Raw genomic sequence first — 27,832 nt, 5'->3', positions numbered from 1 at the left:
CAGGGGCTGAAAATTCAGTAGTCACAGGGACAAAGTCAAGTTTAAGCATGCAAAATGAAGGTCTAATTAATAGCTCGACTAGAAGGTCATTATTCTAAAAGGCCCCGGAAGAAGAAGAGGTTGAAGGAGATGCTAACATCTAGAGAAGGGCCGCAAAGAGAGCAGCGAAGAGAGTAGCAGCTCCAACGACCTGCTTGCCGGCACCGTTGACGATGGCGGGGACGGTGCCAGTGGGCTTGGGGCTGCTGTCAGTGGCAGTGGCAACGTGGCAGTCAGCACCGTTGCAAGGAACACCGGTCTCCTGAGAACCAGTGGGCTTGGCGGGGCAGCTAGCACCGCTGCACTGAGGAACAAGGGTGACGACCTTGGTGCTGGGGCAGCTGGGGCCAGAGCAGACAGGAGCAGGGCTGGGGCAGTGGGGGCCGGAGCAGTGAGGAGCAGGGCACTTGGGGCCGGAGCACTGAGGAACAGGGCTGGGGCAGTGGGGGCCGGAGCAGTGAGGAGCAGGGCACTTGGGGCCGGAGCACTGAGGAACAGGGCTGGGGCAATGAGGACCAGAGCAGTGAGCGGTACCGTTGGTCCAGGTGCCGTTGGTAAAGGGGTGAGTGTAACCGCCGTGGGTGGGAACCTTGACAACGGGGCACTTGGGGCCAGAGCAGACAGGGACGAGCTCAGCCTTGCAGTTGTTGGGGGTACCCCAGCTGTTCTCCCAAGGCTTGTAGATAACGGTCTCCTCCTTGCAGCCGCAGTCAGCAGCGACGAAGAAGGTCTCGTGGTTCCACCAGTCATGGCACTCCTGGGTCTTGTAGACGATCTCGCCGGCACAGCTTCCACCGGAGCAGAACTTAGGGACGTATTGCTTGCCGCCCTGGCAAGAGCACTCCTCGGTGATGTAGACCCACTCGTTGTCGCAGTCGCTGCCGTTGACCTCGATGAAGATGAAGACGGTGCGGTCAGAGCCCTGGCTGTAGCACTTTCCGTTGACGCAGATCTGGACAGCGGTGACGGTAGCGGTGGTGGTGGTCTCAGCGCCAGTGATGGCAGTGGTGAAGGTGGTGGTGATGGTGGTCTCGTCGGTGACGGTCTGGGTGACGGAGTCAGTGACGGTGGCACCGGCGCCGATGGCAGAGGCGTAGACGGTCAGGAGACGGCCAGCGGGAACAGCTTGACGAGCGCGGAGACGGTTGAGGCGGCCATCACCACCACAGAAGTTGTCCTTGTCGCCAGGGCACTCGATGTCACACTGGTCGATATCAACGCGGCTGGTGTTGTCGGCGTCAATCTCATCACCACAGTAGCAAGCACTAGAAAGGTCAGTAAGATGTAATAGTAGCAAATGAGTATGGAGGAGACTCACGTATCGTAAACACCGAAGTAGGCACGGCCAGTGCAGAGAGAAGCACAACGCTCGAGGTCCATCTGAGCGTTGGTCTCGGCAAGCTCGAAGGTGGGGAAACCAGCGGAAGAACCGACACAGCCGAAGAGGGTGAAGACACCGACGGAACCGGGGAAGCCAGCGGGGGAGGTAGCAGAGGCGGAAGCAGAAGCCTCGGTGCCAGTGGCAGTACCAGTAGGAACAACAGTCTCGCCCTCAGAGTTGGTAGTGGCACCCTCGGAGTTGGTACCGGTAGCAATGGCAGAGCCGGTCTGAGTACCAGTAGGGAAGACGGTCTCACCCTCAGAGTTGGTGGTGAAGCCAGCGCTGTTGGTCTCGATGGCAGTCTCAGATCCAGTAGGGATGACGGTCTCGCCCTCGGAGTTGGTGGTAGCACCCTCAGAGTTTGTACCAGTAGCGATAGCAGAGCCAGTCTCGGTGCCAGTGGGGATCACAGTCTCACCCTCAGAGTTGGTGGTAGCACCCTCGGAGTTGGTACCAGTAGCGACCTCAGTGCCAGTCTCGGTACCAGTCTCGGTAGCAGCACCAGTGGGAAGACCAGTAGAACCACCATCAGTGGCAGCAGCGACAGCGAGGTTGGAGACATCAAGCTGAACGGGCTCAGAACCGCAAGACTGGAGGAACTGGATATCGGGCTTGTCGGAGTTGAGGGTAGTGGGGTTGCTGGCCTGCTCAACTGAAGCGCCGTTGGTGTCGGCAAGGGGCTCGGAGTAGATGGTCTCGCCGTCGAGCTTGACGTCGAGAGTGCAGCCCTCGAAGTCACGCTTGCGAGACTCAACTACAGCGCTGACGGAGATGTCGAAGCGGATCTGAATCTGGCTGCCAGTCTCGAGCTCAGTGATCTCGGGAGAGGAGGTGAACTCAGCAACACCGTTGGCACCAGCGGCCATGCGACTAAATTCTTGTCAGATGACTGTACCATAGTAAACCTTTGGGGTATAACTTACACAGCAGGCTGGCCATTGGCACCAGTGACAAGGCTGGTTCCCTGACCAAGATCGGCGTCGCTAAGATCGACGGACTGAGAAGCAGCAGGGCTGGTGGTGGAGCTGGGAGCGGCACCGGTGGTGGTGTCGATGTTGGAGGGGAGGGTAGTGCTAGACTCAAGAGCAGATGTGCTGCTGTTGGTGAACCTCTGGGCGAAAGCACCCGAGGCAACAGCCACGAGAAGACCTGAAGACAGACGCATAGTGAAACGAGTGACTATGGTTAAAGAAAGACTAAAGAACGAATGAATGACTGAGTGAGTGATGATGAAAAAACAAAAACAGAAAACGTCAAGATTGATGAGTATATATAGATAATGACCATTGGGGGGGATCCATTGTATACGACAATGGCATTTGGTGTTTTGTTTGGGTTAGTGGTGACAGTCTAGTCTAGAACTGCGTACCTTGCATTAGAGCATTCCTCTTCGGTTGGTTCACTGAGCATCCAATAGTAGCGACTAGTAAGTTAAGACATCTTCAGTGCCGATGTTCCGCCTATCACTGATCTCCCGCAGTGGGAAACATCCATAAAAAGCGTTCCTGGATCCAAGCTATTGGAATCCGAAGTATGCAAGGGAATGTCATTGAATAACGGGCACGGGTGGCGCTAACGTTTTTAGCGTTACCGTTCAACCACGAGCCCCTGGTCTACTCCCGATTGAGTGGCTAGAGTGGATGATGACTGCCACGTTAATCTGGGAAAATTCAACTGTGGAATGCAACTATTGAGGGTTAGTCTGTGTCTGTCACAAATGTTTCGCCCCAAAGCTTGACTAAAAGCTTGATCTGATCCATAAAGTGGATCGATGGTTGCAAAGGGAGGCTCAGCTACGCCATGTTCGGGGCTTTTGCTTGGCATGCCATTCATTATCCGGAAGAGATTGAGGCATTTTGTGTAAGTAAACAATTTTATTGTTGTGTGGGTTAATCAGTGAATGACTCAAAATACGTTCCCGGCGATTTGTTGTTTTGCTAGCCAGGAGGGTTTGGTCCCAGAAATCGTATCATAACAGCGAGTTATTGTGGACCAGCCTGCCAAGAAAATGTTGATGAATCATGACTGAGACTTCCAAATGCTTCGTGTAACTGCGGCTATCTGACCGCGGCCGTTCCAGATCGGGTAGAAACCCACCATGATGAGAGTCTACCAGAGCCAGATCAGAGACACGACGATCCATGCGACGAACAACTGTAATATAACAATTAGAGACATGTCTAGGTGAAGCAAATGAGGGAAAGCAAAGGGGAAATGAACGACTGCAAGGTAGGATATGAGAATAAATTACCTGTTTACTGAAGACGAATTTCGCTGCGTACATTGGCATTGGCCATGGTACCCAGTGACCGAGAAATGTAGCGACAGCCCACCAGAGTGCATCTTTAGTCCATCGACCTTGATTAGTGCCGTCAGAGACTTCATTTGATGCCGTCTCAGTTGTTATGACCTGCTCAGTATTTTTACTCTGCGGACTTTCCGACTCACTGGAGCCATCATCTGCTTCAACAGCCAATTTCTGTTCTTTGAACTGACTCCATTCTTAATTATCAGGCCGTATATACGTAAGAACCACGCTGTACAGCAACGGACTGAACAAAGATGCAACGGTGCCATACATACAGGGTAGGGTCCCACCTGTGGAAGCGACCGTTACTTCTCCGGAAAAGGCGAATGCGGAGCCGAGCCAGACTCCGAGCCCTGTTGCCATTCCCAGGAATGCGGAGCTAATAGCGGCGAGCTTATAGTCTGTTTGCGCCAAATTATGGTGAAGATGAGCGGAATTACGCCGGCACACGTTAGAATTCCTGATAAACGGCTAGTAAACAATTGCAATTGAGTTTACGGGACGGGAGGTCTTGCCGAGCATGTAGAACTCCGATGTAATGGAACATGGCTGTAAAGGCAGCTGCTATGACACCAAAGAAGACGACTCCAATGTGTCCCCATCGGATGACTTGTTTGTTGGAAGCTTCTTGATTGAAGTAGACGCGGTATATGTCAAAGGTGAGAATGGAAGAGACGGCAAGAATTTGTGCTGACAAAGTTGAGGTGACGGCCATGAAAGTCATCAGCAGAACGGCAACGGCACCGCCCTTACCTGCGACTGCAACAGCCATGTAAGGCAAGGCGAGACCATTTGTGACCTCCGCACCTGTCATAAGCTATCGTCGGTCAGCTTCACGTCTCCAATCACGGTAGAGGAATCATTGCTTTGCTTACTCTTGGATAGGTCGGAAAGATGGGAAGCGCTTCGAGCCCGAGTGAAGCCGTAACCACGACAGTACCGAGCGACCACGGGATGCTCAAGTAAGAAATACCGCCCAAAATATACCCTGGGACGACAGCACTCGGCGAAGCGGCGAATGCTTTGAGGAAATACCCAGTGTCCATCTGATTTTGTTAGACTTCGTGAGGAAACGGGAGAGGCTGATATACAACAACAGCGCCGAAGTTGGAGGTGAGAAGGATGATGGCAAATTAGATGCCATGTTGAGAAGTCATGGTAAGAAGGGGGCCGTCATAGTTGCCTTCAATAACATGGTTAGACTGGGCGGCGACGACAAGATCGTAGAGATGTCCGATTGAACCGACCGATTCCGATGTTATCACCTTCACAGTCAGCCAGCAGCTGAGAATGAGAACAGCAAAGGTATGGATGTAGTCGGTGAGGAAAATAGACCAGAGTCAGCAACTCCATTTGTCGCGATGGGCAGGTGTATTACGTTGCTTTGATGCCACCGACGAGCGTGTAGAGGACGACACCAAGAGGAAGCAAGAAGGTCGATGCCATAATATGCATCCCGGTTCTGGGCATTGTCAGTGGCCAACTCACCAATCTCTAGCTGGAGGTGAGGACCTTACAGGAAAGAGATAGCCGCCGATGCGCCCAGGATCATGTTTATGGTATTGAGTAGATTGTTCACGATGGCTAAGAATGTGAAGCTCAAATGCGCGACAGTTCCTACATGATTTAGCATGGCATGTTGACACTCGGAAACAGGAGCGACTCACCATATCTGATACGAATGACCTCCAGAATGGTGTGGGCTTCAGGGACCCGTCCCTTGCAGACTGTTCCAAGGTAGCCAAAGAAGACAATGGCCGTTGAGCAGCCAGCGCCATACCAGAATGCACTGCTAATGCCGTAGCTGTATGTTACGAGGACGCAGCTCAACAGGGCGGTGCCCCAAAGCCATGACTGTAATATCATCAGTATGCCTGCCGTTATAAGGAACGAGAGTGGCGTACTGAAACGACAGCAGACGCGACTAAGCCTGTTTGTACTGTTCTATTGGCAACCATGAAACTGCGATATTAGCGTTAGTATGTGTGAACTCAACAGGGTACCTAGGCTGCCTACGTTTCCACTTTGGAGTTGTCTTCGTTCAGCGTCTTTTTCAGGATCGCAGTCAAGCTCATCATGCCTGTGATCATAGTCAGCACTCCTCGGCTCCGACTTCACATCAGCAGTGGACCTACCGAAGGCGAATGCCAAGCCAGCTGCTAGCACAACGCCATAACCGACAGATTGGGGTAGAGGTGACGGGACTACAGAAGGTTCCTCAGAGCGATAGGTGAGAGCCGTGGGGTCCATGGTAGCGTTAATGTCAAAGACGCAACGTGAATGCCAGGACATGAGGTCATCGACACAGGTCTCGTGGGCCTTATATATTATTGCTCCTTCAACTTGACATGGCCAATTGCTCAAGATCAGCGGCGATGGCGAAATCGCACGCTTGTGTAACTAACCTGTGAAGCTCGAGAATAGTGACGTTACACTATCTCCAAGTGTTGTCTCTGCAAGCAATCAACAGCATGCGAGATATCGAACTTATCTGTCAAGGATATAAGGCTAGTCAGCAACAGTAGGCTTCAAGGGATTTGACTAGTCGAGATCTTGCCCCGGAATCGAATCGGAACCCACATTGACAGGGTTCGCGTCCTGACTTCCACATTCGGTTTAACGTCGATCACCTCATCTACAATGATTATGTTCAACAGATCAAGCTTTATCTAGCCCGCATGTCTGGAGCCCTGATCTTATATGAGACATCAATTGAAAAAATTGAAGCCTGATATTGAACTCCACTTGCAATGCAAGACGACAATGCACCTAATTCGTGTAAGACCTGTCGACAAAGGCGGGTCAGGTGTGACAGGCTGCTTCCCAAGTGTCATCGCTGCGCATCCCCGTTGCTACCATGTGCTGGTTATGAGCGCAAGGGAAAAGTTGTGTGGACCAACAGTATAGCTTCTAGAGGGAAGATGATGGGAAAGGCCACTTTTGAGACGATCGAGCATAATGCACGTGGACACGAAACCATAGCTGTCACTGAGCTCTGCACAAGCTCCCCAAGCGATTATTTGGTAGACCCAGGCCTACAAGACATACCCAGAAGCTGTCGAGATTACATACGGTACTGTGAGTCGCCTCGGAGCCCTTTAGCTGAGTGACTCGCTAATAACCCTGCCAGTTCATCAAGAGCTCTCTAAAGAGTGTGTCGTGTACAACAACTCATCTTTCAATCCCTTTCTTTCTCTCATGCCTTTGATGCCTTTCACCCAGGCCTTATCGCATATAATGATCACCATCTCAGCCTTTCACATTGCACACCGACTTGATATTAGTCAAAGCCAGCTACAGTCAGATCATGGTGAGGTAGTGCGTATAGCACTCCTCGACAAACAAAAGGCGTTAAGGTATCTCAAGTATGAGTTGCAGGTGCTACCCGAAATGAACAGTGATGCAGTGATTGCTGCGGTTTTGCTGTTTGTCAATTTAGACGTTGTTGAGTTTGGTGGGCGAGGCTGGAAGTATCACCTGCAGGGAGCTGAAGAGCTCATCAGAATTCGGAAGCGACTTGTGAAACGCAACTCGGAAGATTGGCTGCAGTATTTTGACACTGCTTGTACGACGTAAATTATCATCAGCCTATCAAGAGAACTACCTTGCTGATAATTTTAGCTTCGGTATACTCGGCAGTACCCTTGTTCCGTTAAATTCACTGCGTGTAGAACCAGTGCCTTTCGACGCTGGCTTACTACAGACACTTCGGAGATCCGAGCAACAGACATGGATCGGTTGTCCGGCAGACCTACTTTTCTTACTGCACGTCATGAATACACTACGTGCTGTATCAAATCATACTAGCCCGGCAGACCAAACCGTCACTTCAATTCTTGATGGCTTGGACAGTTTCTCGCCGCGATTCTGGGCGCAAGACTTTCAGATCCTCAGCATCACGAATCAAGATATCATCTCGCCCAAGCATACAAAGCGGCGGTCAGTATCTACGCATCCCATGCCATCAGCAAAACACTTGGCCAGCCACCATTTCCTGATATTGAAATTTCAAGAATTACAGATCTTGGCATATTTCACAATTCTCAGATACCAGCAAGCGATTTCCATATCAAGAGCTTAGTATGGCCTGCTTTTCTTCTGGGTGCTGAAGTTCCAGACCTGCGTGCGAGAGAAGAAGTCAAGAACATCATGCACAATATCTGGGTATCCTCATGCTACTATAACGTTAGGACCGCCACAAAGATACTGAAAAGAATATGGGAATGGGCACAAGATGGTAGCGAGGCTCAACAGACTTGGCTGAGATTCATCTGGGAGCAAGATGAAAGCTGGTTGTTTCTATGAGGTGAAATGGAACCGTTAGCCAAGATCATGTTTCGTTAATCACAGTGCATTCCGAGGTCTCATTTTGGCCAAAAATAATTCTTTTTATAATAGATCCATTTCAGATCCCATAACTCCTTCATACATAGGTCCTCAACGCCAGGCCACCCTCCTAACTACCATGCTCCGTCTTAACCTGTCCCTTAGTTGACAGAAGCCTGGCTAAGGTTCTGGATGATGTTGCCGCCATCAAAGAGACCGTTAGCAGCCTTGGCGCGGCAAAGATCCTTTCCTCGCTCGATGACGTTGGCATCACACTCCAAGTTTGCCTGAGCAACACAGCTCAGTCGGCCACCACCTGTCATTATCGTTAGCGACATTCCATGGACACTCATTCATTTCCGCTGCTTACAGTTGTTGCCACCGGGAACACAGCGACCGGCTTGGCCGTTGGAAGCAGTGCAAGCGTCCTGCTTCAAGCTGGTGTTGGCGACACAGCATTCACCACTGGGAACAGGTCGGCCGCCGTTCTGACCATTCTGGCGGGTGATCAAGACAGCACTGCGAGGAGCGTTGCGGACACCCTCAGTGTCGACGATGCCGGCGGAGGCAACGGCAGCGAGGCCGAGAACAATGGCGGTGATGGAGAACTGCATTTTGAATTGGTGAAGAGAGGGTTTTTTTTGGTTGGTTGCTGGGCGATTGATTGTGATGAAGAAGAAGTGGGATGTGAAATGGATTAACCGACCAGCGGAAAAGAATTGAAAAGTAGTGATTAGATGTGATTGTTGAGTGAGTACTGAAGATTCAAAATACCGACGACCCGGAGCTTGGGATTTATACTTTTCTCGTGAGGCAAAACACCTCCTGCGATGCCTCGTTTGTGCCTCGTTTAGCGCTGTCATCCAAAACGCGCGGGGCGCAGTTTCCCCTTGCCAAGATGTCGTCTCAAGACTCTGACTATGGCAGACCGCATATTGTCGTGAGGCTGGGTGGCGTCTGCTGAGATTGGATGAGACGAACAACGCCTGGTGTTCAGGTCGAGACCAATGAAACGGTCGCAAACAGTGAAACAGGTTACATCCATCTCTCGCTACCCCTGGTCTGGGCCCGGTAGTAGCCGCTTTTGGGTTAATCCCGACACTTTGCTTCCTCCGACGTCAGAGAAGTCATAGCTGGCTATATCCACTATTCCTTTTCGAGCGTGGCAGCAGGGGCAAGCGTTTGTCAAAACGGGTAAGGAGCTAGATCTCCAGACAGATCTGAAGTATCTCCCTGTAAGACCAACAATTCTGGCTATTCTCTTGTTTTTAGCCGCTTTGCGTAATGTTTCCGACTAAGCTATTATTAAACAATCGGATACTCGATTACAGGAAGTCGTTCAGGTCCAGACCTGACACAAGATTGCTCAGGTCTTGCGTATATAGGCGTAAGTTATAGGGCGACTTGAGTTCGCAACCACATCTCCAGATAGGATATTTATAACCAAGATAGTCGATAATACTGACAACTGAAGAAACAGTGTTATAACACCGAAGCGGGCTTTCCGGCTTTATCATTGGCAGACCCCGGATACCCATTCGACTCATGAAGACTTCCCGGAGTCTCCAGGAGCATAGTGGATAGCAACCAACGCGTCCTGCCTCCAGATCGTCTTTCAAGTTATAGATCTTGGAAACTAAGTAATCAATGATTTGGCAACTCTGGTTGTATATCGCTTCTAATTTGGGTTAGTCGTGGTATCTTTCTCGCGCATTGAACGACGTACCGAAGATTTTAGCTGGTATAGGCAGAGCAGTTTCCACAAGTGCATCTGTGGTGACTACTGCGGACACAGTCAAGTCCCTGAACCGTGCATGGTCTTGGACTATCCAGGCCATGAATAGGCCAATCGTTGCCTCGTCGTCAAACGGCTTTACCCTGCCAGGCAGGGGAGGTAAGCCACACGCTGTGGGGTCTAGCAAGGCTAGCGCACCCGTGGTACCAGACGGCCGAATTGAATAGTTCTCCCAAATTTTCATAGTCAAGTGCCAGTGCTGGAAGAATGTTTTAACAACCTCGAGGCAGTCATAATAGTCGGCTATAATCCCGATCTGTGCTATGACGTCCAGACTTGGTCGTTTGGGAACGCTGGAGTGATGGCCATGTATGATATCAAGGATAATAAGGAGAGCCTCGGCATCCCATTCTGATGTTCTGATCTCGAAGAGTCCTTGTTCATTTGGTTCTGACTCTTTGAATTGGCCCTGGATCATTCTTCGGAAGACTGGTGACGCGAGGCAGAGATGTTTAGCAGAGACGCGAAATACAACCTGATTTGGATCCCCGTTCTCCAGGTATGTCTGGAGCGATCTCATCTCTTCGTTCAAGTCTGATCGCCCCGCCGATTCATCCTCTTCTGGCTCAAAATACACGGGATCATCAAGCCGACCTATGACTCTCGCCGATGCACACCCATATGTTGACAAGTGAGACGATTCCAAGTTTGGCTTTTGAAGAATTAGTAGGGCGTCTGCCTGAGGATCGAGTTCAAGAAGAGACCTCTTCATTATGGCTTTAAAATTAGAAACAGTACGGCGTGGATGAGAGTTGTGTAAATAAAATGCTGGATGCTGACACAGACAGCTTTTTAAGCACCGTCGGATTGTAAACAAGGCACCGAAGGAGGTTTTGAGCCACAAACAGTATATCAGAAATAAAAACATATTTTACTTCTGGCCTTGCTGGCATAGAACGCCTCCTACATCGATGATTAATTAAATACAGCTCTTTTCAAGGTGCTACCGGGTAAGGACCCTCGTTCTTGGCTGATAGTGGCGCTATGCTCATTCTGTAATGACGTGCAGGGGTAGAAAGCTCCATCTTGTCGGTGGCAGAGTGGAGTAGGCAAAGATGCCTGAGGCACTGTCAATCAGTAACAGAGCATCATCTCCCAAGACTTGTCCACTCGCAAGCTAGTATCAATCTAGAATTAGCATACTCTGGACAACGGCTATCAATGCTATTTTATGGATCTAGTGGCTCACAAACTGGGACAGCCTCGGCTGTGAAATTGTTTAAATAGCCCATGTTCCTTCATCAGAAGCAGGATTGATAACGGTCACCCTTGAACAATTCCAAGTCATTTTCATCACTGCCAGAGCGCGTCGCGTGTCATATTTAACCGCCATTTAGCCGAATACCTTCACCATGTCTACGCGCTCACCAGTGAAAATCAGCGAATACGCGAGACCCCGCGGCATCACCGCCCTCGTCTTCGGCGGCGCCGTATTCTCTTATTTATGCTTAGCTGGCGTCACCTTGATATCTGAAGACAACGCAATCTGGCAAACTCTCGACAACATCTCGCCGGGTGGCGCAGACACGTTTCGCTGGATTGTCAAGACCGGCGTTCCGCCACTTATCGTGATACACTCCATCGAGGCTGTCGCATTTGACCGCACAAGATTAATGCCACATGGCGTTCCGAGATGGGGATTGTTATGGTGGAAATGGGTTCTGAGCTGCTGGATTGAGGGAATTGGATGTTGGCAGCGCTTTGCTTCTGTTGTCGACGCGAAGAAGGCGGCGGCAAAGTAACGCCAGGAGAGGGGAAATGGGTCTCAGAGACAATGAACGCGTCGCTGTTGTGGAGAATACGTCATGGATGCCTTGCGAGTGTTATTGAATGAGAGTTGAGACGCACTGGAGCTCAAAGTTTCTTATCGCCGCTTGAAGTCTACAGTGGCAAGATCTTGCTAATTCTACGAGGTCTATGACAGCTCGATATCGCAGATACCTTTTCGCAGAATTGCAGGACCAAAATACACCTTCAAAAAGTTAAGCTCGATTAAATAATCACGTGCAACCGTTGACACTCATTCAAGGTCATACGTTGGTAATATATAAATTAAGAGGCTATGGGACTGACAGTAATGTGAACCACGGAACACAAAACCTAAATCTCAACACAAGATTCCACTAAATCAAGATCGAAACAGCAGTAACCTCTGGCTGAAGAACAGGATACTCAATAGAACCAGGAGTCTGTATCGCAGAGATGTAGTCAAACGCCAGACCCACATTCTTAAGTCGACTATAGAAAATCTCAGCAGCATCCTTGATAGCCTCCGAGTTCAACTCCTTGTTCTCAGTAATTGTGCGGTCCTTGTTAACGTTGTACAGTGACTTGGCGTAGGTGATAAGGTTGTATCTATCCTCAACCTTGAAACTCAACAGCTCGGGCAATTGGGCTGCGAGAAGCCAATCCTTCCACTTGGCGTCCTTGAGACCGATGGGCAGAGCGTCGGTGAGGTGCTGCTCGGTGTAGCCCTTAAGATCGCTGAGGGTCTTGGGAAGAGGAGTGCAGAGCGCGGGGGGCTTGGAGGGGACGAAGCTGTAGTAGTAGTCCTGGAGATAGTTGACAGCTGTGTGCTGGGGTGATGCAGTGTGGATACACATGGTTACAGCGTCAATGAGCTGATCAACAGTCTTGATGGTAGGGAAAGAAGGAATCTGGCCACTGGTCTGAATCTCCTTGCACCAGTCCGCGATACAAGCCTCCTTAGCAACGACATCATCCGACGTATACTTCGTCTCAAGAACAGACTTGACAAACTCCCTGATAATACCCCAGAGAAGATACATATCAGTAGCATAAGGATAGTTGCGGTACTTATTACCCATCTCGCCCTCAATGTCAAAGCCTCGCTTCTTGAGATCGTTGGGGATGTACTTATCCTGGAAGTTAAAGTTCTTGTACGACCAGTTCACCAGTCCAAAAGCACCGACCTTGGGATCAGGCTTAGGTCCAGAGGCGAAACCAGAGATACGAGCGATGACGAGGGGCACGAGAAGTTTGCGCGCAGCGTCGTTAAGAGCAAGTGTTCGGAACCAATGTGGGCTGAGGATCTCGTAGAGAATGTGACGCTCAGGGATGGTTCGGTTGGTGGCGACGATGATAGCCTCTTCGACCATGTGCGTGTCGACGAGATGAGTGGCTACTTCGTGTCGTGCCCAGTCAGCCGTTTGGGCAACGGTCTTGGCATATCTCCAAGGCCAGTCTTCCTTCTCAGCGATCTTGCCCTTATCATCGGGGTTCAATCTCTGGTTGAAGATGGTGACGGAGTTATCGAGGGAGCCCTTGTAATCAAGCGTGATGGCCAATGGATGGAGGCGACCATCCTCGTGGAGCTGGAAGATAACGACTGAGGCAGCAGCGTATCGGTAGGTGGGCTGGCCGTTGGGGTCAGGGTTGGGGATCGTGTTCTTGAACTCTTCATCGTTCTTGACGCCAGTGGCTTCACGGAAGTAGGAATAATCCTGAATCAAGATATCCTTGCCCTCTTCGAGCAACTTCTTCACCGCAGCAAGGCCTTGCTTATCTGCCTCAGCAATATAAGCCTTGATCTTCTCAGCAGGAGCAGTCTCGATAGTCGAAGGGTTGACACCACTGAAGTGCTGCTGCGCAAACTTGGCATCAGAGTACCAATCATCGTGCTCGCCCATGTTTCTGCCCTTCATAATGTCTGCGTTCTGACTTTGCTTGACGCCATTGACAACAGCACCATTGGGCTTCGCGGTCTGGGCAGCATCAGAGTCGGCCTTTGGCTGGTTATCCTTGCTGTACTTCTCAACGTCGGCAAGAGTTGGTCCGACGTAAGGACCATCGGTTGATGAGAGTTCCTTGGGAATAATGAACGAGACCATGAAAGCAAGCTTTTGGACAAGGCCAACCTCTGTCATGTTAAAGATTTGTCCTACGCCGTCTTTCCTGGGGCCACCGTCCGCGCTTTGTTGCTCATCCTTGGGAAGGGTGTTCAAATGGGGAGGGTATGCATCGCTGGGGTCGCTCCATTGGTAGGTGTCCTGCTTGACAGCGAGATCACGCTTGACGGGGAAGATAGGCTCAAATCCTTGGGTGTCGAAATGAGAAGCGGCGCTGGCCAATATGAGTTAGCGACTTTGAAACCAATCAGTATAGGGAGGCGTTGCTTACGCTTCTTCGAGGATCTTGTAAAGCTCAGTCAGAGCCAAGCGAGTACCCATGTAGGTACCAGTCTGAAGACCCTTGTGCGCAACAAGCTTGCCGTCGAGGGCCCCAGTCTTGTCTGTGTTGAGGACGATTCCCTGTCTGAGAAGCTCATTCAGGAAGACGCCCTTGTCCCAGACCTCGAGAGGGTCGTCCTCGACAGCATAGTTGACCTTGGAGTTGAGAATCTCATCCAAGGTCAGCTGAGGAGGACGAGATGCAAGAAGAGGTGCTGCAGCCATGGTGGAAGATGTGCTTGCTTAGATGGAGTGATAAGAAGGATTGAGAGATGAGGAAAGTGAATAGCGATGTTGTTAGATGCTCTATCAACTACTTTATACATATGGTTTACCTTTCCATCTCGTTCAGTCCACGAAGCTGGTAACTCTTCTCACCAGCGTGGCTCATAGCCCAAGACTACCCCTCAATCAACATCGCCTTGGCGGTCAACACGAACATGTCTAGATCGGTAAGCAGCATGCTGGTCAATACAAGTCTAAAATGTGCCATGTTTCGGATTAGAACCTCAGCTCGCCACGAGAACAGAGCTATGCCTTTCAGCCAGCCACAGACTCATGACTGCATCTCAACAAAACGATCAGGGTTCGTGAAGGACCCTAGCCTGCGGCTAGCTAGCTTCGGCAAACGAACAGATGGCCCCAGACCGCGCGGCCCGAACCCGTCTCGAACTAGCTACACGAACGTCTAGGGTAATTCGCCTTATCAGGCACCAACGCCTGTGCCACTGTATAACTGTTTACAAGAAATAGCGGAGCGGGTAAGCCGATGAAGTGAGAGCGCCAGTCTGAGTAAGCGTTGAATTATGGACCCACCTGAACGCTCTCACAAGGGAACGATGGCAGCTGCGTGAATTAGCGGTGAGCATTTGGTCATCACGCTCAATATACGATTGAAACCAGATCTAGGCTCTGCTATGGCACAAGCGATCTCAATTGTTTCAGTTGAGAGTACTAGCTCCGTATGTTATCGTCTGTCAAACCGCTAGACCTTTCTATTGTGACGGGCTAGTAGCACCAGAATTGGCATTAGTGCGGCTCTGAGTCTCAAAGATGGCTACGTGGCCTGTGTGCTAGGAACAAAAACGGCGGGACCCGCAACTGCATGGACTATTTGAATAACGTACGTTCTTTGCGTCGTTATACGCGAGGTTGGTCGTGCAACCCAATCACGGCTCAGGAAAAGGTGCTGACGTTCAAGCTAGGTATGTGTGTCTTGGATTTCTTCACCAAGCCAAGTTTTTATCGCAATGGCGATAAAACCATTCCTGCGCGCATCATTCCAATATTCTGGGCTTGTTTCTCCCACTTCGCCAAGTTGGCTTCTTGGAGTCAGGTGCTCTTAAGACCCCTGCATGGACCAATTCGGGTTGCATACAGCTGAAGATTGCACCAGTCCTGTATACGAATATTACGTGTATGTGCCATTGGAGGGGTAAGATTCTTGTTGACTAGCGTGAATCATCCCTGATGATATCAGCAGCGCAGTATGAGACAATTCGAGGATATGCTGCATGAGGACTCTACCCCTCCCGTCAGCATGAGTAATCTTGACACCGCGGTGGCCAGCTGAAATGCAAGATGATAGAAGTTTGGTGATAGAAATAAGTCTGGAACATCATTTTTACTCCATGTTTTGACTACGGGATTACTAGTGGTGGATCATAGACTCCGGAACGCCTCGCTCGACTTGGCGGCGGCCGCTCTAGAACAACGTCCCGACTTTTGCGATTATTCTGTTGGATTGCGAACTGAAAGTTGGCAGATACGAGTGAGAGCTAGTAGTCAAGCCTCTCGCACTCAGTACCTCGACGCCAGCTTCATCTTATCCTCAAATATCTGCTCTTCTCGCATTGATCTGACTCCCAGTCGGTTTCCCTATCATCTTAACCTGCTTACAAACTACTTTCACAATGTCCCCTCAAGTCATTTATTCAGCCACTGGTGTGACCAACACGCCAGACCAGACATCTAAGCCTGCCCCAAATGTTTCATCAACTGAGACTCAGCAGCCCAAGGACCAGCTCCCACAGGACTTGGTCAATGCTATGCAGACAATCTTTGGCAAGCACCCTGGCTACCGAACAAGTAAGTCTCTCGAAATAATAGACGACGATTCAAGGTTGACGATATGAACTCGCAGCCCATGCCAAAGGCCTTCTCGTCGAAGGCACCTTTACACCAACAGAAGAGGCCAAGGCGCTTTCTACAGCTGCCCACTTCAACAACCCTTCCACCAAGGTGATCGCACGGTTCTCTGTTGGCGGCGGTCTCCCTCATGTTGCAGACGTTGCCGATGGCGCTACACCCAAGGGCGTTGCCATTAGGTTCCAGATTGACGAGAACACCCACACTGATCTGATCAGTCACTCATTCAATGGATTCGCAACCCGCAACGGCGAAGACTTCTTGACCTTCCTCAAGCTCTTTGGTGCTGATGGATTTACCGACGCGCAGCTCAAGAAGGCCAAGGCTGGCGGCGGAGACTACTCCAAGGAGCAGAAGGCTTATGACCAAGCCCACGCTGCGTTTTTGTCTTTCCTTGGAAACCCTGAGCACAAGTCTGCTGCTGTCTTTGTGACCTCTGAGAAGCCCAACCCTCATAACTACGGCACTATCACATATTATGAGCCCAACACTCATGTTCTCACCAACAAAGACGGCAAAGTCACAAACGTCCGCTATCGTCTTGATCCCGCTGATGGAGAGCACCTTTACCCCAACAAGACTCCCGAGGATAAGGAGGTGCTTGCGAAGCTTGGGAACGACTATTTGGAGGATGACCTCCGACAGCGCTTCCCAGACAAGCCAATCGTGCTTACCATCCAGGCGCATGTTGCTGGACCTGATGATGTTCTAGACGATGCTACTATTCCATATAAGAGCAAGACTTTTATTCCTGTTGGCAAATTGGAGATCAACAAGGTATCGGACGATAATGCTGCTAAGCAGCAACAGATCGCATTCAAGCCTAACCCGGAGAAGGGCGGTATTGAGGGCATCAAGTCGTCTAACGACCCATTGATTCAAGCACGAAAGGGTGTTTACTGGATCAGTGCAGATCAGCGAAGACATGAGAAGCAAGTCGAGTAGAACACTTTTCATGGTCAGGGTCAAGTTGTTAGCTAGATATTTTATTTACAGTCGAGATTTGATGGCTAAGAGTTTAATTCAGCGCAGAGCCCGGCCATCAGAAGTGTATAAATGTTTTTAAGTGACTTCAATCGCACGGATCCGCTTAGCCCAATCGCGGCCCGCAACCTTCAGCTTAGTGGCAGATAAGCGCAGTTCACGGATATCGCTATTATATTTGATGAAGTGGTGTAAGGCATTTAGTCATTCTAAATACGAGATTGGGTTTTCCACAGCTCACGCATTTGGGGCATTTCAATAGTGGTGTTGTACGTGCGAGAGAAGGTAAAGACTATACAAGATAGAAATGAGAAAACACATTTATTAACTTGGTTGGCCAGTTATCGTCCCTGGTTCTCTAGAGATGATTCCGCGTTGGCTGCAGACGCTTTGACGTGCCTTGCATTAACAGAGGACAACGGAAGAATACAGCTAAAACATCGGAAAACCTTCAGCCGATGAGATATTTATGATCCATGAGAAGATTTCCCCCGCAACCGAGGCTTTCCATGACAATGAGGATCCGCTCTTCGTTATCTGCTTAGAACATTTTCGGCCCTTGAGCGCCTGAATTAGGATGGCAACGCTAGCGTATCCTATGGAGTGCCCTTGCTGCGAATCCACTCTTCACTCACTGGATGATCTGAAAACACACCTACGAACTCGTCAGGTCTGTATGTTCTCTAGTCCATGTCAGGGTCTCTGACGCTATATAGTCCCAGGTTCAAGCGCTTGAGAACCAGCCTTTTCGTATTATTGAACGAGCCGAGCCTAGTACCTCTGAGGCTATAGAGGATACACAGACGACAGACACCGCAGACACAGGACCTAATGAGGCGGATTCCCCGTCAGAGACACCTCAGCTAAAACAGGAACTGGTGACGCCGGAGGATAACCTCCGGGCTGACTCTGAATCCAGCCACATCGGCGATTATTTCATCGATCAGTCCGAGAAGGACTTTATGCAATTGCTTAAGGGTGGGTCTCCACAGTATATCGATTCTTACAGAGTATCTCCCGAGAAATGCTGTTTCGAATTGCGTGTTGCTTTCAAAGAGGGGACTGGACAACCTGTCCATCACTGGATTCCAGAGGCCACGGTTCAGAAGTTTGACAACGCTGCTGTTTGCACATACTGGCATGCCCGCGTGGGCCCTGACGGAAGACCTGCCGGGCGCCCCTACGACGAAATTGATCTCCAAGTCCTCAAAATTGTTGGATATAAGGACAGGAACCAAGAAGACTTTTGGGTTCAGACTGTAGGAGATCCTGTCCTCCACCCCGATCTCATACCGACAATCGAGAAATGGTCAGAGGATCCAGAGGAACCAGAAGGTAAGGCCTTGTTCCGATACAGGCCTACCTATATGGCCGTTGCCGAAGAGCGGAACAGATGGCCGCACCAATACGAGCACTGGCTGAACAGGCCAAAGCGCCGAGAGGACCGTAAGGCTCTCCAAGTGCTCTATGGCCACCGAGAAAACCCAAACTACCAGCGATTTGAGATCTCCAGGCTCGCTTTCAACTGGGCTCCGACATGGTGTGACGAGAGAGTTGTGCATAAATCGCACCCTTTTGCTCTCATTACCTACTACAAGAGCGATCCAAATGTGCGAACTGGAGGGAATAGCGCCTCGCTGATCCCGCCCAGAATTTTCAGAATTGTGCGATGGCGTCGGGATGAAGACGGCAATCTCTTTTTTACCTACCAGAAAATAGGAGAGTCTGAGCTTGAGGATGACTTGGAGGAGAGAGGTCTAAAAGATATGCAACAGCTTGACAAGAAGTTGTTTAACGTATACAGAAAGAAAAATAAGATATAAGGATAGTATTCTTACAGATATTGATCTAGGTTTTAAATTCCAATTTACTATTAATAGCTAATTCTTTTATAGCTTAAGGATACTTTTAGATATAGGTCACAGTAGGTAGAAGGTCAACAGCAAGACTCAGTAGAGCATCAGTAGCAGAAGAGACTAGCCCTTTTACCATTTTCTTAGATCCAATCAAATGAGTAAGTGCCATGTCAGCATGCATGATATGCAATTAAAAGCTTTAAACCAACAGTTGTCGATTATGCCTTGCTCAGCCTGATTCTGCCGCCTTATTTTCAACCCCTGCATCCGTTTTTCGCCTAACCTCTGTCCAAACCGTTACTGATCTGATAACTTGATGATCTTATGCTCATGTACTTGGCCAAGTAGGTAACATTTTGGCTACAACTCAGCGCGCTTTTGAAGCAGCGATGCTTGATTTTAAAGGCAAGCTCAAAGACCAGAGTCTCTACGAGCGAATCCTTCAAACGACTAGCATAGAGCAAGTCTACCAAGATATCAAAAAGCTTCAGGACTCACAGGCGAAATCTGGTCGCCTTCGTCACCTGTCAAAGATCGAGCCGCTTCTGGCTCGACTTCGCGAATACAGCGACGTTGTCGAAACGTTCGTGCAGGCTAAGCCTGATATCTTAGCACTCATCTGGGGTCCAATCAAGCTTCTACTACTATGGGCCGACGTATTGAAGAAGTCGTTTGATGCCCTTGTCAATACACTAGAGGAGATCGGAAACAGTCTCCCCGACTTTTGCGAGCTGGCTATCATATTCTCAGATAACAAGCGGCTAGAGGAACTGATGGTGCTGTTTTTTCGCGACATACTTGAGTTCTACCTCATCACTACCAAATTCTTTAGTATGAGCAGTAGGTTTATCATACTATCAATGCTTCAACTCGGTCTAATATTAAAAATCAGGCCTCCGGTATGTCTTTGAGATGTTCTGGCCTAGCCGCAAAGACCAGATTCAGGTTGTGGTGAAGCACATAGTCAGCCATCGCGACCTCATCAGTAAGGAAGTTCGCATGGAAGAGATCAGGAAAGCAAATGAGTTGCGAGACCGTGAGCTACAACACATCGTGCAGACAGAGGAGAACAATATCGCTCAGGAATTCGCAAGTCATCGGACACATATCTCACCTAAGAGCTATGATGCCGACCTCTATCGGTTTAGCGAGGCGCTTTGTGACGGCACTGAAAAATGGCTGTTTAAGGATGCCTCATTCCAGAGGTGGCTTACTGTTAAAAAGAAATCAAATCCTATTCTATGGCTGCGAGGTATTCCAGGAGCCGGTAAGCCTAAAGTCACCGTGTGATCTAACAAGCTTTTACTAATCCTGCTCTATTAGGCAAGACAATGCTGGCAAGTAGCGTGATTAAGCATACTCAGCAATTGCCTGATACTCATACTATATTCGCATTTCTCACATACCGCGATAGTAGCATTTCCGCACTCTCTATTCTCCATTCACTCATATTCCAACTAACCTCTACCTCTCTCTCCCTGAAAACAATGATGTGTCAGTCGGATTTGCAACATCTGGGAAGTGATTTTAACGTCGCTTCAGCTCTGTTTGAAACGCTGATTCAGAGCGTAGGTACTCTATATCTCATCATAGACGGCCTGGACGAGATTGAAAGTAAACAACACACAAGACTGATAAAGGAACTCATGAGACTGAGTGGTGGTTATGAAGAGTGCCACATCTTGCTCGCGAGCCGTGATGAAAGCCACATTCTTGGTAATTTGGAAGGCAACAGTATAGATATAGAAGTCAACAAGAGAAATTCTGGCAGTATCCAAGTCTTCGTCAACCAAACTATGGGCAAATGGTTCAAAGAGAGGGACTTCGTTTCAGACGTTCGAGAACAGCTTCAAGGATGGGCTGCACCACTGGCATACCGAGCACAAGGTTGGTTTTTCGTTACCCTCTCAGTTGCAAACTAGAATACTTTGGCCAGCACCTCTGACAGTATAACAGGAATGTTCCTCTATGTCAAGATTATCTTCCAGATGATTTATTACATCAACGACATCGGAGAGATAAAAGCCCAACTCGAACATCTCCCATCGTCTTACAATGATGCGTATGCGCTTTGTTCATGTATTTGTTTCCTTGCTAACAGCCGCCTAGTTATGGTAGAATTCTTGGGCAAATTAATGACTCTCCAGACCCCCGAAGACGGAAGCTTGCTCACTCGATACTTGGCTGGGTGAGATGTGCCTCATCACCAATGACACTGAAGGAAATTGAGCAAGCTTTGCTTGTTGACCCTGATTGTCCTTGTAAGCTACCGAGAGTCCAAGCGAGGGTCGATGTCCTACGCATCTGCGGCCCTATTATAGATGTAGTAGACGGCTATGTTCAATTCGTTCATTTTACGGTTCAAGAGTATGTCGAAGGACAACACACTCTGCTCGTCACTAACAGCAGCCAGATACATCTTCGACCCTAAAATTCAGAACTCTATTACTCTATATGAGATGGCACTTGATTTGGCTATTCGCTGCCTGGTGTATATGTGCCAGAACCATCATGACCCAGAGCTCAGCGAAGATGAAATTGATGCCAACATTATGTGGGGAGCATATCGCTTGCATCAATTCTCATCGAGCTTCTGGCTTGACTTAATCCACGAGTATTTAAGGTTATCTGGCTCGAAAACCATACCTGATGCTCTTATCCATCAGCTGAGAATACTGCTCGAGACACGGTCGTCAGAGACTTACAGGCAGAGTGACCAAAGCAAAGGTTCCCTTCACCCAGCCATCCTTGGCCTGGAGGATCAGGAATCTGCTCTGGTAGAGATGCTGAAGGGTTCTGTTGACTTTCAGACATCAACGGCGAAGTCGAACTTTCGCATCAACAATCGTGAGTTCGTTAACCTTGAGGTCCGGTAATAGGAACTAACCCGGCCAATAGCGGAGCAGTGGTTACATAGCAGCCCGCTCTCCATTCCCCAAATTTCAATTTCTCTCCATGAGCGGCTGGATAGCTTTGATGAAAAGGAAACTTCCATTTTGGAACCACTCTCTTACCATTATGGACCCAGGTACTTCAGATGCGGGTTCTTCAGCTGTCATTATCGTCGTTACGGCTTTGAAACGAAGACAAGACGCCACGCTCACGAAAAGAATCATCAAAAGCCATGGAACTGTAACTTTCCCGGTTGTCGCTTCGCTACCCAAGGCTTCATCTCACGAAAGATGAGAGATGAGCATTTGAAAGATGGCCACTCACAAGCTGCAGATCCTGGTTTATCAAATACCACCCTCCTTCAAGAGATTGAAGACGAAGAAATCCAACCTCTTATCTTTGATTTAATTGAAACCAACAAGGTGGAGATTATAACGCCACTGATGCCTCGCCTACGTAATTTAGAACGTTTGGTACAGACCGAGATAGCAGTCCACGCTGCCAAAATGGGTTCTCACTCAATACTACAACTGCTCATTGACTCCGGGCTACTGACAGGAGCATTTATCACAGAAAAAGGTCTGGATTGGGAAAGGTTCAGAAATTTGGCAGGGCAGACAATAGAAAGCGAGAGTGTCGGCTTGTCCAGAATTCTTCTATCCTGGATTGCGACGCTAGACATGCGACAAGGGATTGCCACTGACATTCAGCTAGCAGTGAGGGAAGTAATTTTAACCATAATGGAATTGGAGTCTGAGGATCTGTTTGAACTATGGAGGCCAATGCTGGTCTCAGGCTTCAATGAGGCGGGCACCAACGTGAAAGCTGCACGGGTATTCACGTATATGGTTACTATAGGCACCACTGACAACAGCCCACACCGCGAACGCATGCTGCTGGGGCTTTGGGAAGAATGCAAGGTCTTCGACACACTAAAAGCGCACGAACGTAACACTATTCTTCGAACTATTGCCGATACTACCTGTTCCGTCAATCTGGCGCGTTATGCAATTCAACACGGCTGCGAAATTAACTCTACGGCAGTCTTGAACTCTCCAACAGCCTTGCAATTTGCAGCAAGAAAGACTCTAAAACAAGCGGCATATCTCATGAAGTTCCTACTTCTTCAAGGAGCAGACCCTAACATGCGAACGAAAAGAAGTACGATTAGGGACGAAAAGGGGGCACAAGGAATCTCAAAGTGGCTTGGGATGACTTGGGAAGAGTTAGTTGAACAAATTACCGAGGAACGTCAAAGGGGCGAGGAAACAGAAAAAGAAGTTTCCCACAGTGATTGAGAAATAGGTCGAATACAGAATATCTTGTGTCATATGAACAGCTCGGGGTTCTGATTTGGAACACTATTTAAATCTAGTTTCTCTGAGCGAGCCATTGCTTAAGCTTCTGATGATAGTTAGTCCATGGTCTCTTTCCCTTCGTATGAGCCAACTTACCGTTAAAGTCTCATCGCCAATAGTATTGTCAGTAGAGTCATCGTTGACACTCCACGTATCCTGAATAAGCTGTGTTTTCTTGACTTGAATGCTTTGAACATACTAATTGACGCAATCAGGTCATTATTGATGGTTTCTTGTTTGACTAATGGGAAGAGAAGGAGGTTACTAACCTCCTCGATTGAATGTGGAGTAATATACTTGGTGGCAGTGACGTGTCGCTGCTGGCCTATTCGATGAACACGCGCAATCGCTTGTTCTTCTGCCATAGGATTCCAATGAGGCTCCAGAAGATGCACATGGTTAGCCGAGGTTAGATCAATGCTAGGAAACGGTTATGTTGTCAGCATTCAATTACTCCAGGCGGCTGAAAACGTACCCTTCTCCGCCACTACCAAGGGTGGCCAGCATTACAGTACAGCAGGGGTCGTTTGCAAATCTAGACAGCGCCTTCTCTCGTTGCTTGATGGAATACTGGCCATCAATTCTCTCGCATAATAAACCGGCCTGTATAAGAGCTTTCTGAACAAGATCGAGCATCTTAGTCCAATAACTAAAAACCACGCTGATTACCATTAGTAACCTGAGTATGTTTTTGTTCCATACGAATACCTTTTCACCGGTGGATTCGCCGACCCTGGTAAGCTTCCCGCTTGCTCCGATTGAATGTTGTGTATCAATCTCTGTACCTTTGCAGACGGTGATGTCTTGCAGTATGAATCAATACTATGATTACGTCCAGGCATCGTCTGAAAAATTGGTCCTTGACATCTCTGCAACCTCCACACTTCCATGTCTGTAGCAGGTAAGAGGTCTTCTCCGTGATCGCAAATCTGGCGAAGATTCTGGATTAGAGATAAAACATTCTTCTTTTCCCTACCCTTCTCTGGAGCGCTAGCAGGATAGTTATTAGGAGAGTCGGCAGCGTTTTTGGCAGCTTCAGACTCGAAGAAGTTGTAGAGAGCGCGGTCATATGGATTCAGCTCAATCTTTTCTTCGCAGACTGTGGGAGGAGGGAGTGCCTGCGAAATTCTAGTTTTTGTCCTACGGAGACAGGTAGCTTCAACGAGGATCCGAAGTTTTCGAAGGCCTTCTTGCAGGTTATCACGTATCTGGTTAGATATCCAATGATCGAAAGCGGCCTTGGTATCAAGGGGCTCCATCTTGATAAAGGCAAGCAATGCTCCAATGTTATCAATAGAATTTACGATGGGAGTTCCCGTGAGACACCAGCGCCTCGATGACTGGAGCTCACATGCGGCCTGGAAGACTTGAGTTGACCTATTACCAATACGATGGGCTGCATTCGTTAACTACATGAAGGAAGTGATAAGGTGGCAATACTGACATTCGTCTAGAACGATGCGGAACCATTGCTCTGTGAACAACGGGCCCTTTTTAGTCCACTCAGACCTTAAGGTCTGATACGTTGTCAAGACAATATCGTTGTCCCGGAACTGCTTGGCAAGAGTTTGTCTGCCAGGACCATGATAGACGGCAACACGGATCTGACCTGGGACGATGTGGGTTTTTATCTGAGATTGCCAGCCAGGAATCACTCCCACTATTAGTTAAAATCCCCTTGAAGACTTGTCTCGGGTCTTACTGCTCTTAGGTATGACAACCAAAGTTGTCAAAGGCTGAGAACCATTCCATTCAGGTTTCGTGTCCCTCAGCAAGTCTAGCGACCAGCAAATGAGGGACAACACGCAGAGGGTTTTCCCGAGGCCCATTTCCTACAAGGCTAGTGCGTCAGCAATATGCTATATAGAGCTGGGGTATGAGGGTTTTCTGACATCAGCAAGGATTCCTCCGGCGCAGACGGGCGGAACATCGACCCGATGCCCCGTTATTCTGTGGCGGTATTCTCTGCTTGTTCTTAAACCTCAGCCTATAGTAGATTTAATTGTGATTTCATACCTGTCTTTTCTATTGGATGCATCCCGTGCAACCCAGAGCGAAGGGCATTGCGGACTTTCAACGTTGGCGCACTCCTTTTCGCTCATAACCGTAAGAGCTTTGAGCTGATAGCTAGATGGTATTAGTCGTCAATAGCAGAGCAACAAGGCCGCAGTGCTTACTCTTTCAGACGAGTCTGCAGGCGCGGACTTGGTTCAGTCGTGGGTTGAATGGAAAGGTCAGCCGCCGTGTCAAAAATACCAATGAGTTGGCCTTTTTTTTGATCATCCAGCGCCAAAGAAGCATTAGATGTACTTTGGTTGTATTCAATGGCAAGATCCTCCAACTGCGGCATACGGGATCCCGGAGTAACAAGAAATTGGGGATTAAAGTATTCCATCTCTAGCTCAAAATATTCGATGTCCCGAGGTGATGGATGTTGAAGAAAAAGTTGATTGTTAGATAAAAGGCTTCCTATCTCAGTTGCTTCGTTGATATGACTGAGTATTATGACGCGAAGGGATGCTGGTGCGGTCAATAGAGCGTTGAGTTTCACCGAAGGTCGATGTAGCAAGTCTGGCGGAAACGAGCCGTCCAGGACGCCCGCGTATGCATCCGTGTCTACCGCCCTCAACTTCAGGATGTCCCCACATTGCCGTATGTTGACCATGACTTCTGACTCTTGTCGGTTCTTAAAGAATGAAGATGCCGTCTTCGGGGTTATCTACCACATGTTAGGGCCCGCTTAAAGTCATCTTGGAAGCTCACCGTTCCGAGGCAGACATGGTGAACTGTCTCAGCGACCAGTGCCTCGCCTTCTGTATCAAGTCTCGCTTCGTCTTTAATTTCTTCGGTAAGTTCTGAGATGCTGGCCCAGAGACCATTGTCGCACGGGAGCTGTGGAAACAATTCAGAGTCTGACAAGAGAAAATCTTCGAAATTATCAGAAATGATGCCCAGCTCCGGTGATTGCAGACGTATCCGTTTGTAGGTACGTTCCATGTCTTGATCGTCCACATCCATTTTGGAGACCGCAAAGTCAACTGTGCGCGAATGCAATGTGATGAGATGAAATGTGAGCACGATTATTGGGATGCAGCCCGAATTTTGAGAACGCCTTGAAAAAACGACAGCCCTGTTTAACGCCCCGTTGGTGCACAGCCACAACTGAGTACGCCTTGGCGTCAAGTGTCTCGAAATCATTGGCGGCCTACCGGATAAGGTTATTGGACCAATGAAATAAAGTGAGAAAATAAGTAAATAAAATGTACCTGTAAATAGTTATTGAGAGGGACATCGAGACAACTTATAATATAGTATAGCAGTTTCCACCCTGGCGAATACGGCTTTTATACTTATGACTAAAGAAATAACCTCCATTTTAACCTACAAGTACAAGGAGGCAGCCGTTGTTTTAGATACAGGCGAACTCGTTCATTACCTATTATCTTTACTTCCAAATATAGGCAGAGGGTTTAGGTCTAGAGTGCTCGAACATTCATCCTGATATGAGTTAACAGCGAGGTCTCAAGAGTCAGGGACGTCGAGGTCATTAGCATCTATATGAGCAGTCAAAGATAAACAATAGCCAAGTGGACTGCTACCGAACTCTCCTCCAAAAAGAACAAGTTCTGAGTCCTGGACTATGCGGTTTTCTGGACTGGGGCCATGGCTGAAAAGGGCGGGCTAAGAAGATAGATGTCATCACCCACCTCATCCACCATACGCCTCTCGAGATGGGCTCCAATATCTCATAGGCAAGTCAATCCAGCAGTCTGGATGTATTTTCCACGTCGACAGAGTGAGACTCAGACACGTGACCCATAAGCCTCCTATCCATACTTCATGCTCTATACAGCGCCTTATGGAATTAGGAGATAGAATATAACCTAAACAGAACTTGATCTGTAGATATGGGGAATAAGAAGTGACATTATTTTATCGACACCCAGCCTGAGGTAGAGCTCTGCCAGCCGGCTCAACTACCTAACACTCATACCTTGCTATCCTTCTTACCTTCCGCTTTAAGGAAATCTGACATAAAGGAGTGATCGGCCCTTAGTATTATTACACGTTACCCGAAGCATCTAAAAGTATCTTTACCGAGCAACCTACGGTCAGATTCCAAAGCGCTGACACACATGTGTGTGACGAGCGCAGGCGCTCCAGTCGGAGTATCATGACCAGCCTAGAGCGCGGGAACGGCGCCGAGGGTTCAGATCTACAATAACATTGAATCCTGGATGGAGAGGCTGCTGTCAGCGGCCTTGCTCCCAATCGGCGTAGTTGGTCAAGATTGGGCCCTGTCAGTCTGATATTGAGAAAGCTCATGTTTCACCTCGGTCTCGGAGCCGAAGGCCGAATGTAGCCTGCCGCTGACGACATGGACTGACGAAGATCGTTCCCACCTAATCAGGCACACCCTGTATTACCCCGCGAATTGCCCCTTTCTGTTGATAGGGGATCAAGAGAGTCGGGTATCGCTTCGATGCCGAGGCTCTACCCCAGAGTAACGTCGGTGATGATCCATTGCGGGGCTATATGTAACTTCACAATTGAT

At 48.9% G+C, this 27,832-nt stretch overlaps 11 protein-coding genes across 11 annotated transcripts; 5 read left to right on the top strand and 6 right to left on the bottom strand.

Annotated features, from left to right (window-relative positions):
• Positions 1-6: 6 nt before the first annotated feature.
• Positions 7-2,675, bottom strand: FVEG_03344 (hypothetical protein). Its single transcript, XM_018890961.1, has 3 exons — positions 2,344-2,675; positions 1,358-2,290; positions 7-1,304 (listed from the first exon to the last, which is right to left on the bottom strand). Exons 1-3 carry the CDS (start codon positions 2,583-2,585, stop codon positions 140-142), a joined length of 2,340 nt encoding a protein of 779 aa, XP_018747380.1. The 5' UTR covers positions 2,586-2,675; the 3' UTR covers positions 7-139.
• Positions 2,676-4,179: 1,504 nt separating this feature from the next.
• Positions 4,180-5,978, bottom strand: FVEG_03345 (hypothetical protein; the record flags this gene model as incomplete). The annotated part of the gene is made up of 8 exons (XM_018890962.1): positions 4,180-4,545; positions 4,604-4,774; positions 5,127-5,190; positions 5,246-5,345; positions 5,396-5,582; positions 5,633-5,690; positions 5,745-5,808; positions 5,864-5,978. The coding sequence occupies 8 exons, from the start codon at positions 5,976-5,978 to the stop codon at positions 4,180-4,182; spliced, it is 1,125 nt and encodes a 374-aa protein (XP_018747381.1).
• A 1,140-nt stretch (positions 5,979-7,118) lies between these two features.
• Positions 7,119-7,809, top strand: FVEG_15244 (hypothetical protein; the record flags this gene model as incomplete). Its single annotated transcript, XM_018904368.1, has 3 exons — positions 7,119-7,300; positions 7,350-7,667; positions 7,776-7,809. 3 exons carry the CDS (start codon positions 7,119-7,121, stop codon positions 7,807-7,809), a joined length of 534 nt encoding a protein of 177 aa, XP_018747382.1.
• Positions 7,810-8,215: 406 nt separating this feature from the next.
• Positions 8,216-8,668, bottom strand: FVEG_03346 (hypothetical protein; the record flags this gene model as incomplete). Its single annotated transcript, XM_018890963.1, has 2 exons — positions 8,216-8,370; positions 8,425-8,668. The coding sequence occupies 2 exons, from the start codon at positions 8,666-8,668 to the stop codon at positions 8,216-8,218; spliced, it is 399 nt and encodes a 132-aa protein (XP_018747383.1).
• Positions 8,669-9,379: 711 nt separating this feature from the next.
• On the bottom strand, positions 9,380-10,561 carry FVEG_15245 (hypothetical protein; the record flags this gene model as incomplete). The annotated part of the gene is made up of 2 exons (XM_018904369.1): positions 9,380-9,732; positions 9,781-10,561. The coding sequence occupies 2 exons, from the start codon at positions 10,559-10,561 to the stop codon at positions 9,380-9,382; spliced, it is 1,134 nt and encodes a 377-aa protein (XP_018747384.1).
• A 440-nt stretch (positions 10,562-11,001) lies between these two features.
• FVEG_15246 (hypothetical protein) lies at positions 11,002-11,842 on the top strand. Its single transcript, XM_018904370.1, has one exon. The coding sequence runs from the start codon at positions 11,202-11,204 to the stop codon at positions 11,589-11,591; it is 390 nt and encodes a 129-aa protein (XP_018747385.1). The 5' UTR covers positions 11,002-11,201; the 3' UTR covers positions 11,592-11,842.
• Positions 11,843-11,972: 130 nt separating this feature from the next.
• On the bottom strand, positions 11,973-14,264 carry FVEG_03347 (hypothetical protein; the record flags this gene model as incomplete). Its single annotated transcript, XM_018890964.1, has 2 exons — positions 11,973-13,932; positions 13,990-14,264. The coding sequence occupies 2 exons, from the start codon at positions 14,262-14,264 to the stop codon at positions 11,973-11,975; spliced, it is 2,235 nt and encodes a 744-aa protein (XP_018747386.1).
• A 1,688-nt stretch (positions 14,265-15,952) lies between these two features.
• On the top strand, positions 15,953-17,154 carry FVEG_03348 (catalase; the record flags this gene model as incomplete). The annotated part of the gene is made up of 2 exons (XM_018890965.1): positions 15,953-16,127; positions 16,183-17,154. 2 exons carry the CDS (start codon positions 15,953-15,955, stop codon positions 17,130-17,132), a joined length of 1,125 nt encoding a protein of 374 aa, XP_018747387.1. The 3' UTR covers positions 17,133-17,154.
• Positions 17,155-17,748: 594 nt separating this feature from the next.
• On the top strand, positions 17,749-18,994 carry FVEG_15247 (hypothetical protein; the record flags this gene model as incomplete). The annotated part of the gene is made up of 2 exons (XM_018904371.1): positions 17,749-17,841; positions 17,888-18,994. The coding sequence occupies 2 exons, from the start codon at positions 17,749-17,751 to the stop codon at positions 18,992-18,994; spliced, it is 1,200 nt and encodes a 399-aa protein (XP_018747388.1).
• A 422-nt stretch (positions 18,995-19,416) lies between these two features.
• On the top strand, positions 19,417-23,217 carry FVEG_03349 (hypothetical protein; the record flags this gene model as incomplete). The annotated part of the gene is made up of 7 exons (XM_018890966.1): positions 19,417-19,867; positions 19,920-20,294; positions 20,351-20,914; positions 20,984-21,089; positions 21,137-21,394; positions 21,441-21,874; positions 21,926-23,217. The coding sequence occupies 7 exons, from the start codon at positions 19,417-19,419 to the stop codon at positions 23,215-23,217; spliced, it is 3,480 nt and encodes a 1,159-aa protein (XP_018747389.1).
• A 73-nt stretch (positions 23,218-23,290) lies between these two features.
• FVEG_03350 (hypothetical protein) lies at positions 23,291-26,295 on the bottom strand (the record flags this gene model as incomplete). The annotated part of the gene is made up of 11 exons (XM_018890967.1): positions 23,291-23,323; positions 23,374-23,475; positions 23,547-23,697; positions 23,753-23,938; positions 23,986-24,673; positions 24,722-24,931; positions 24,980-25,109; positions 25,170-25,242; positions 25,294-25,404; positions 25,455-25,996; positions 26,041-26,295. 11 exons carry the CDS (start codon positions 26,293-26,295, stop codon positions 23,291-23,293), a joined length of 2,481 nt encoding a protein of 826 aa, XP_018747390.1.
• Positions 26,296-27,832: the final 1,537 nt, after the last annotated feature.

The sequence above is a fragment of the Fusarium verticillioides genome, chromosome 5 (assembly GCF_000149555.1).
Source record: "Fusarium verticillioides 7600 chromosome 5, whole genome shotgun sequence".
In the NCBI taxonomy this organism is placed as follows: Eukaryota; Fungi; Ascomycota; class Sordariomycetes; order Hypocreales; family Nectriaceae; genus Fusarium; species Fusarium verticillioides.
Note: the sequence above shows the minus strand (reverse complement) of the source record. Positions and strands in the feature narration are given on the sequence as shown.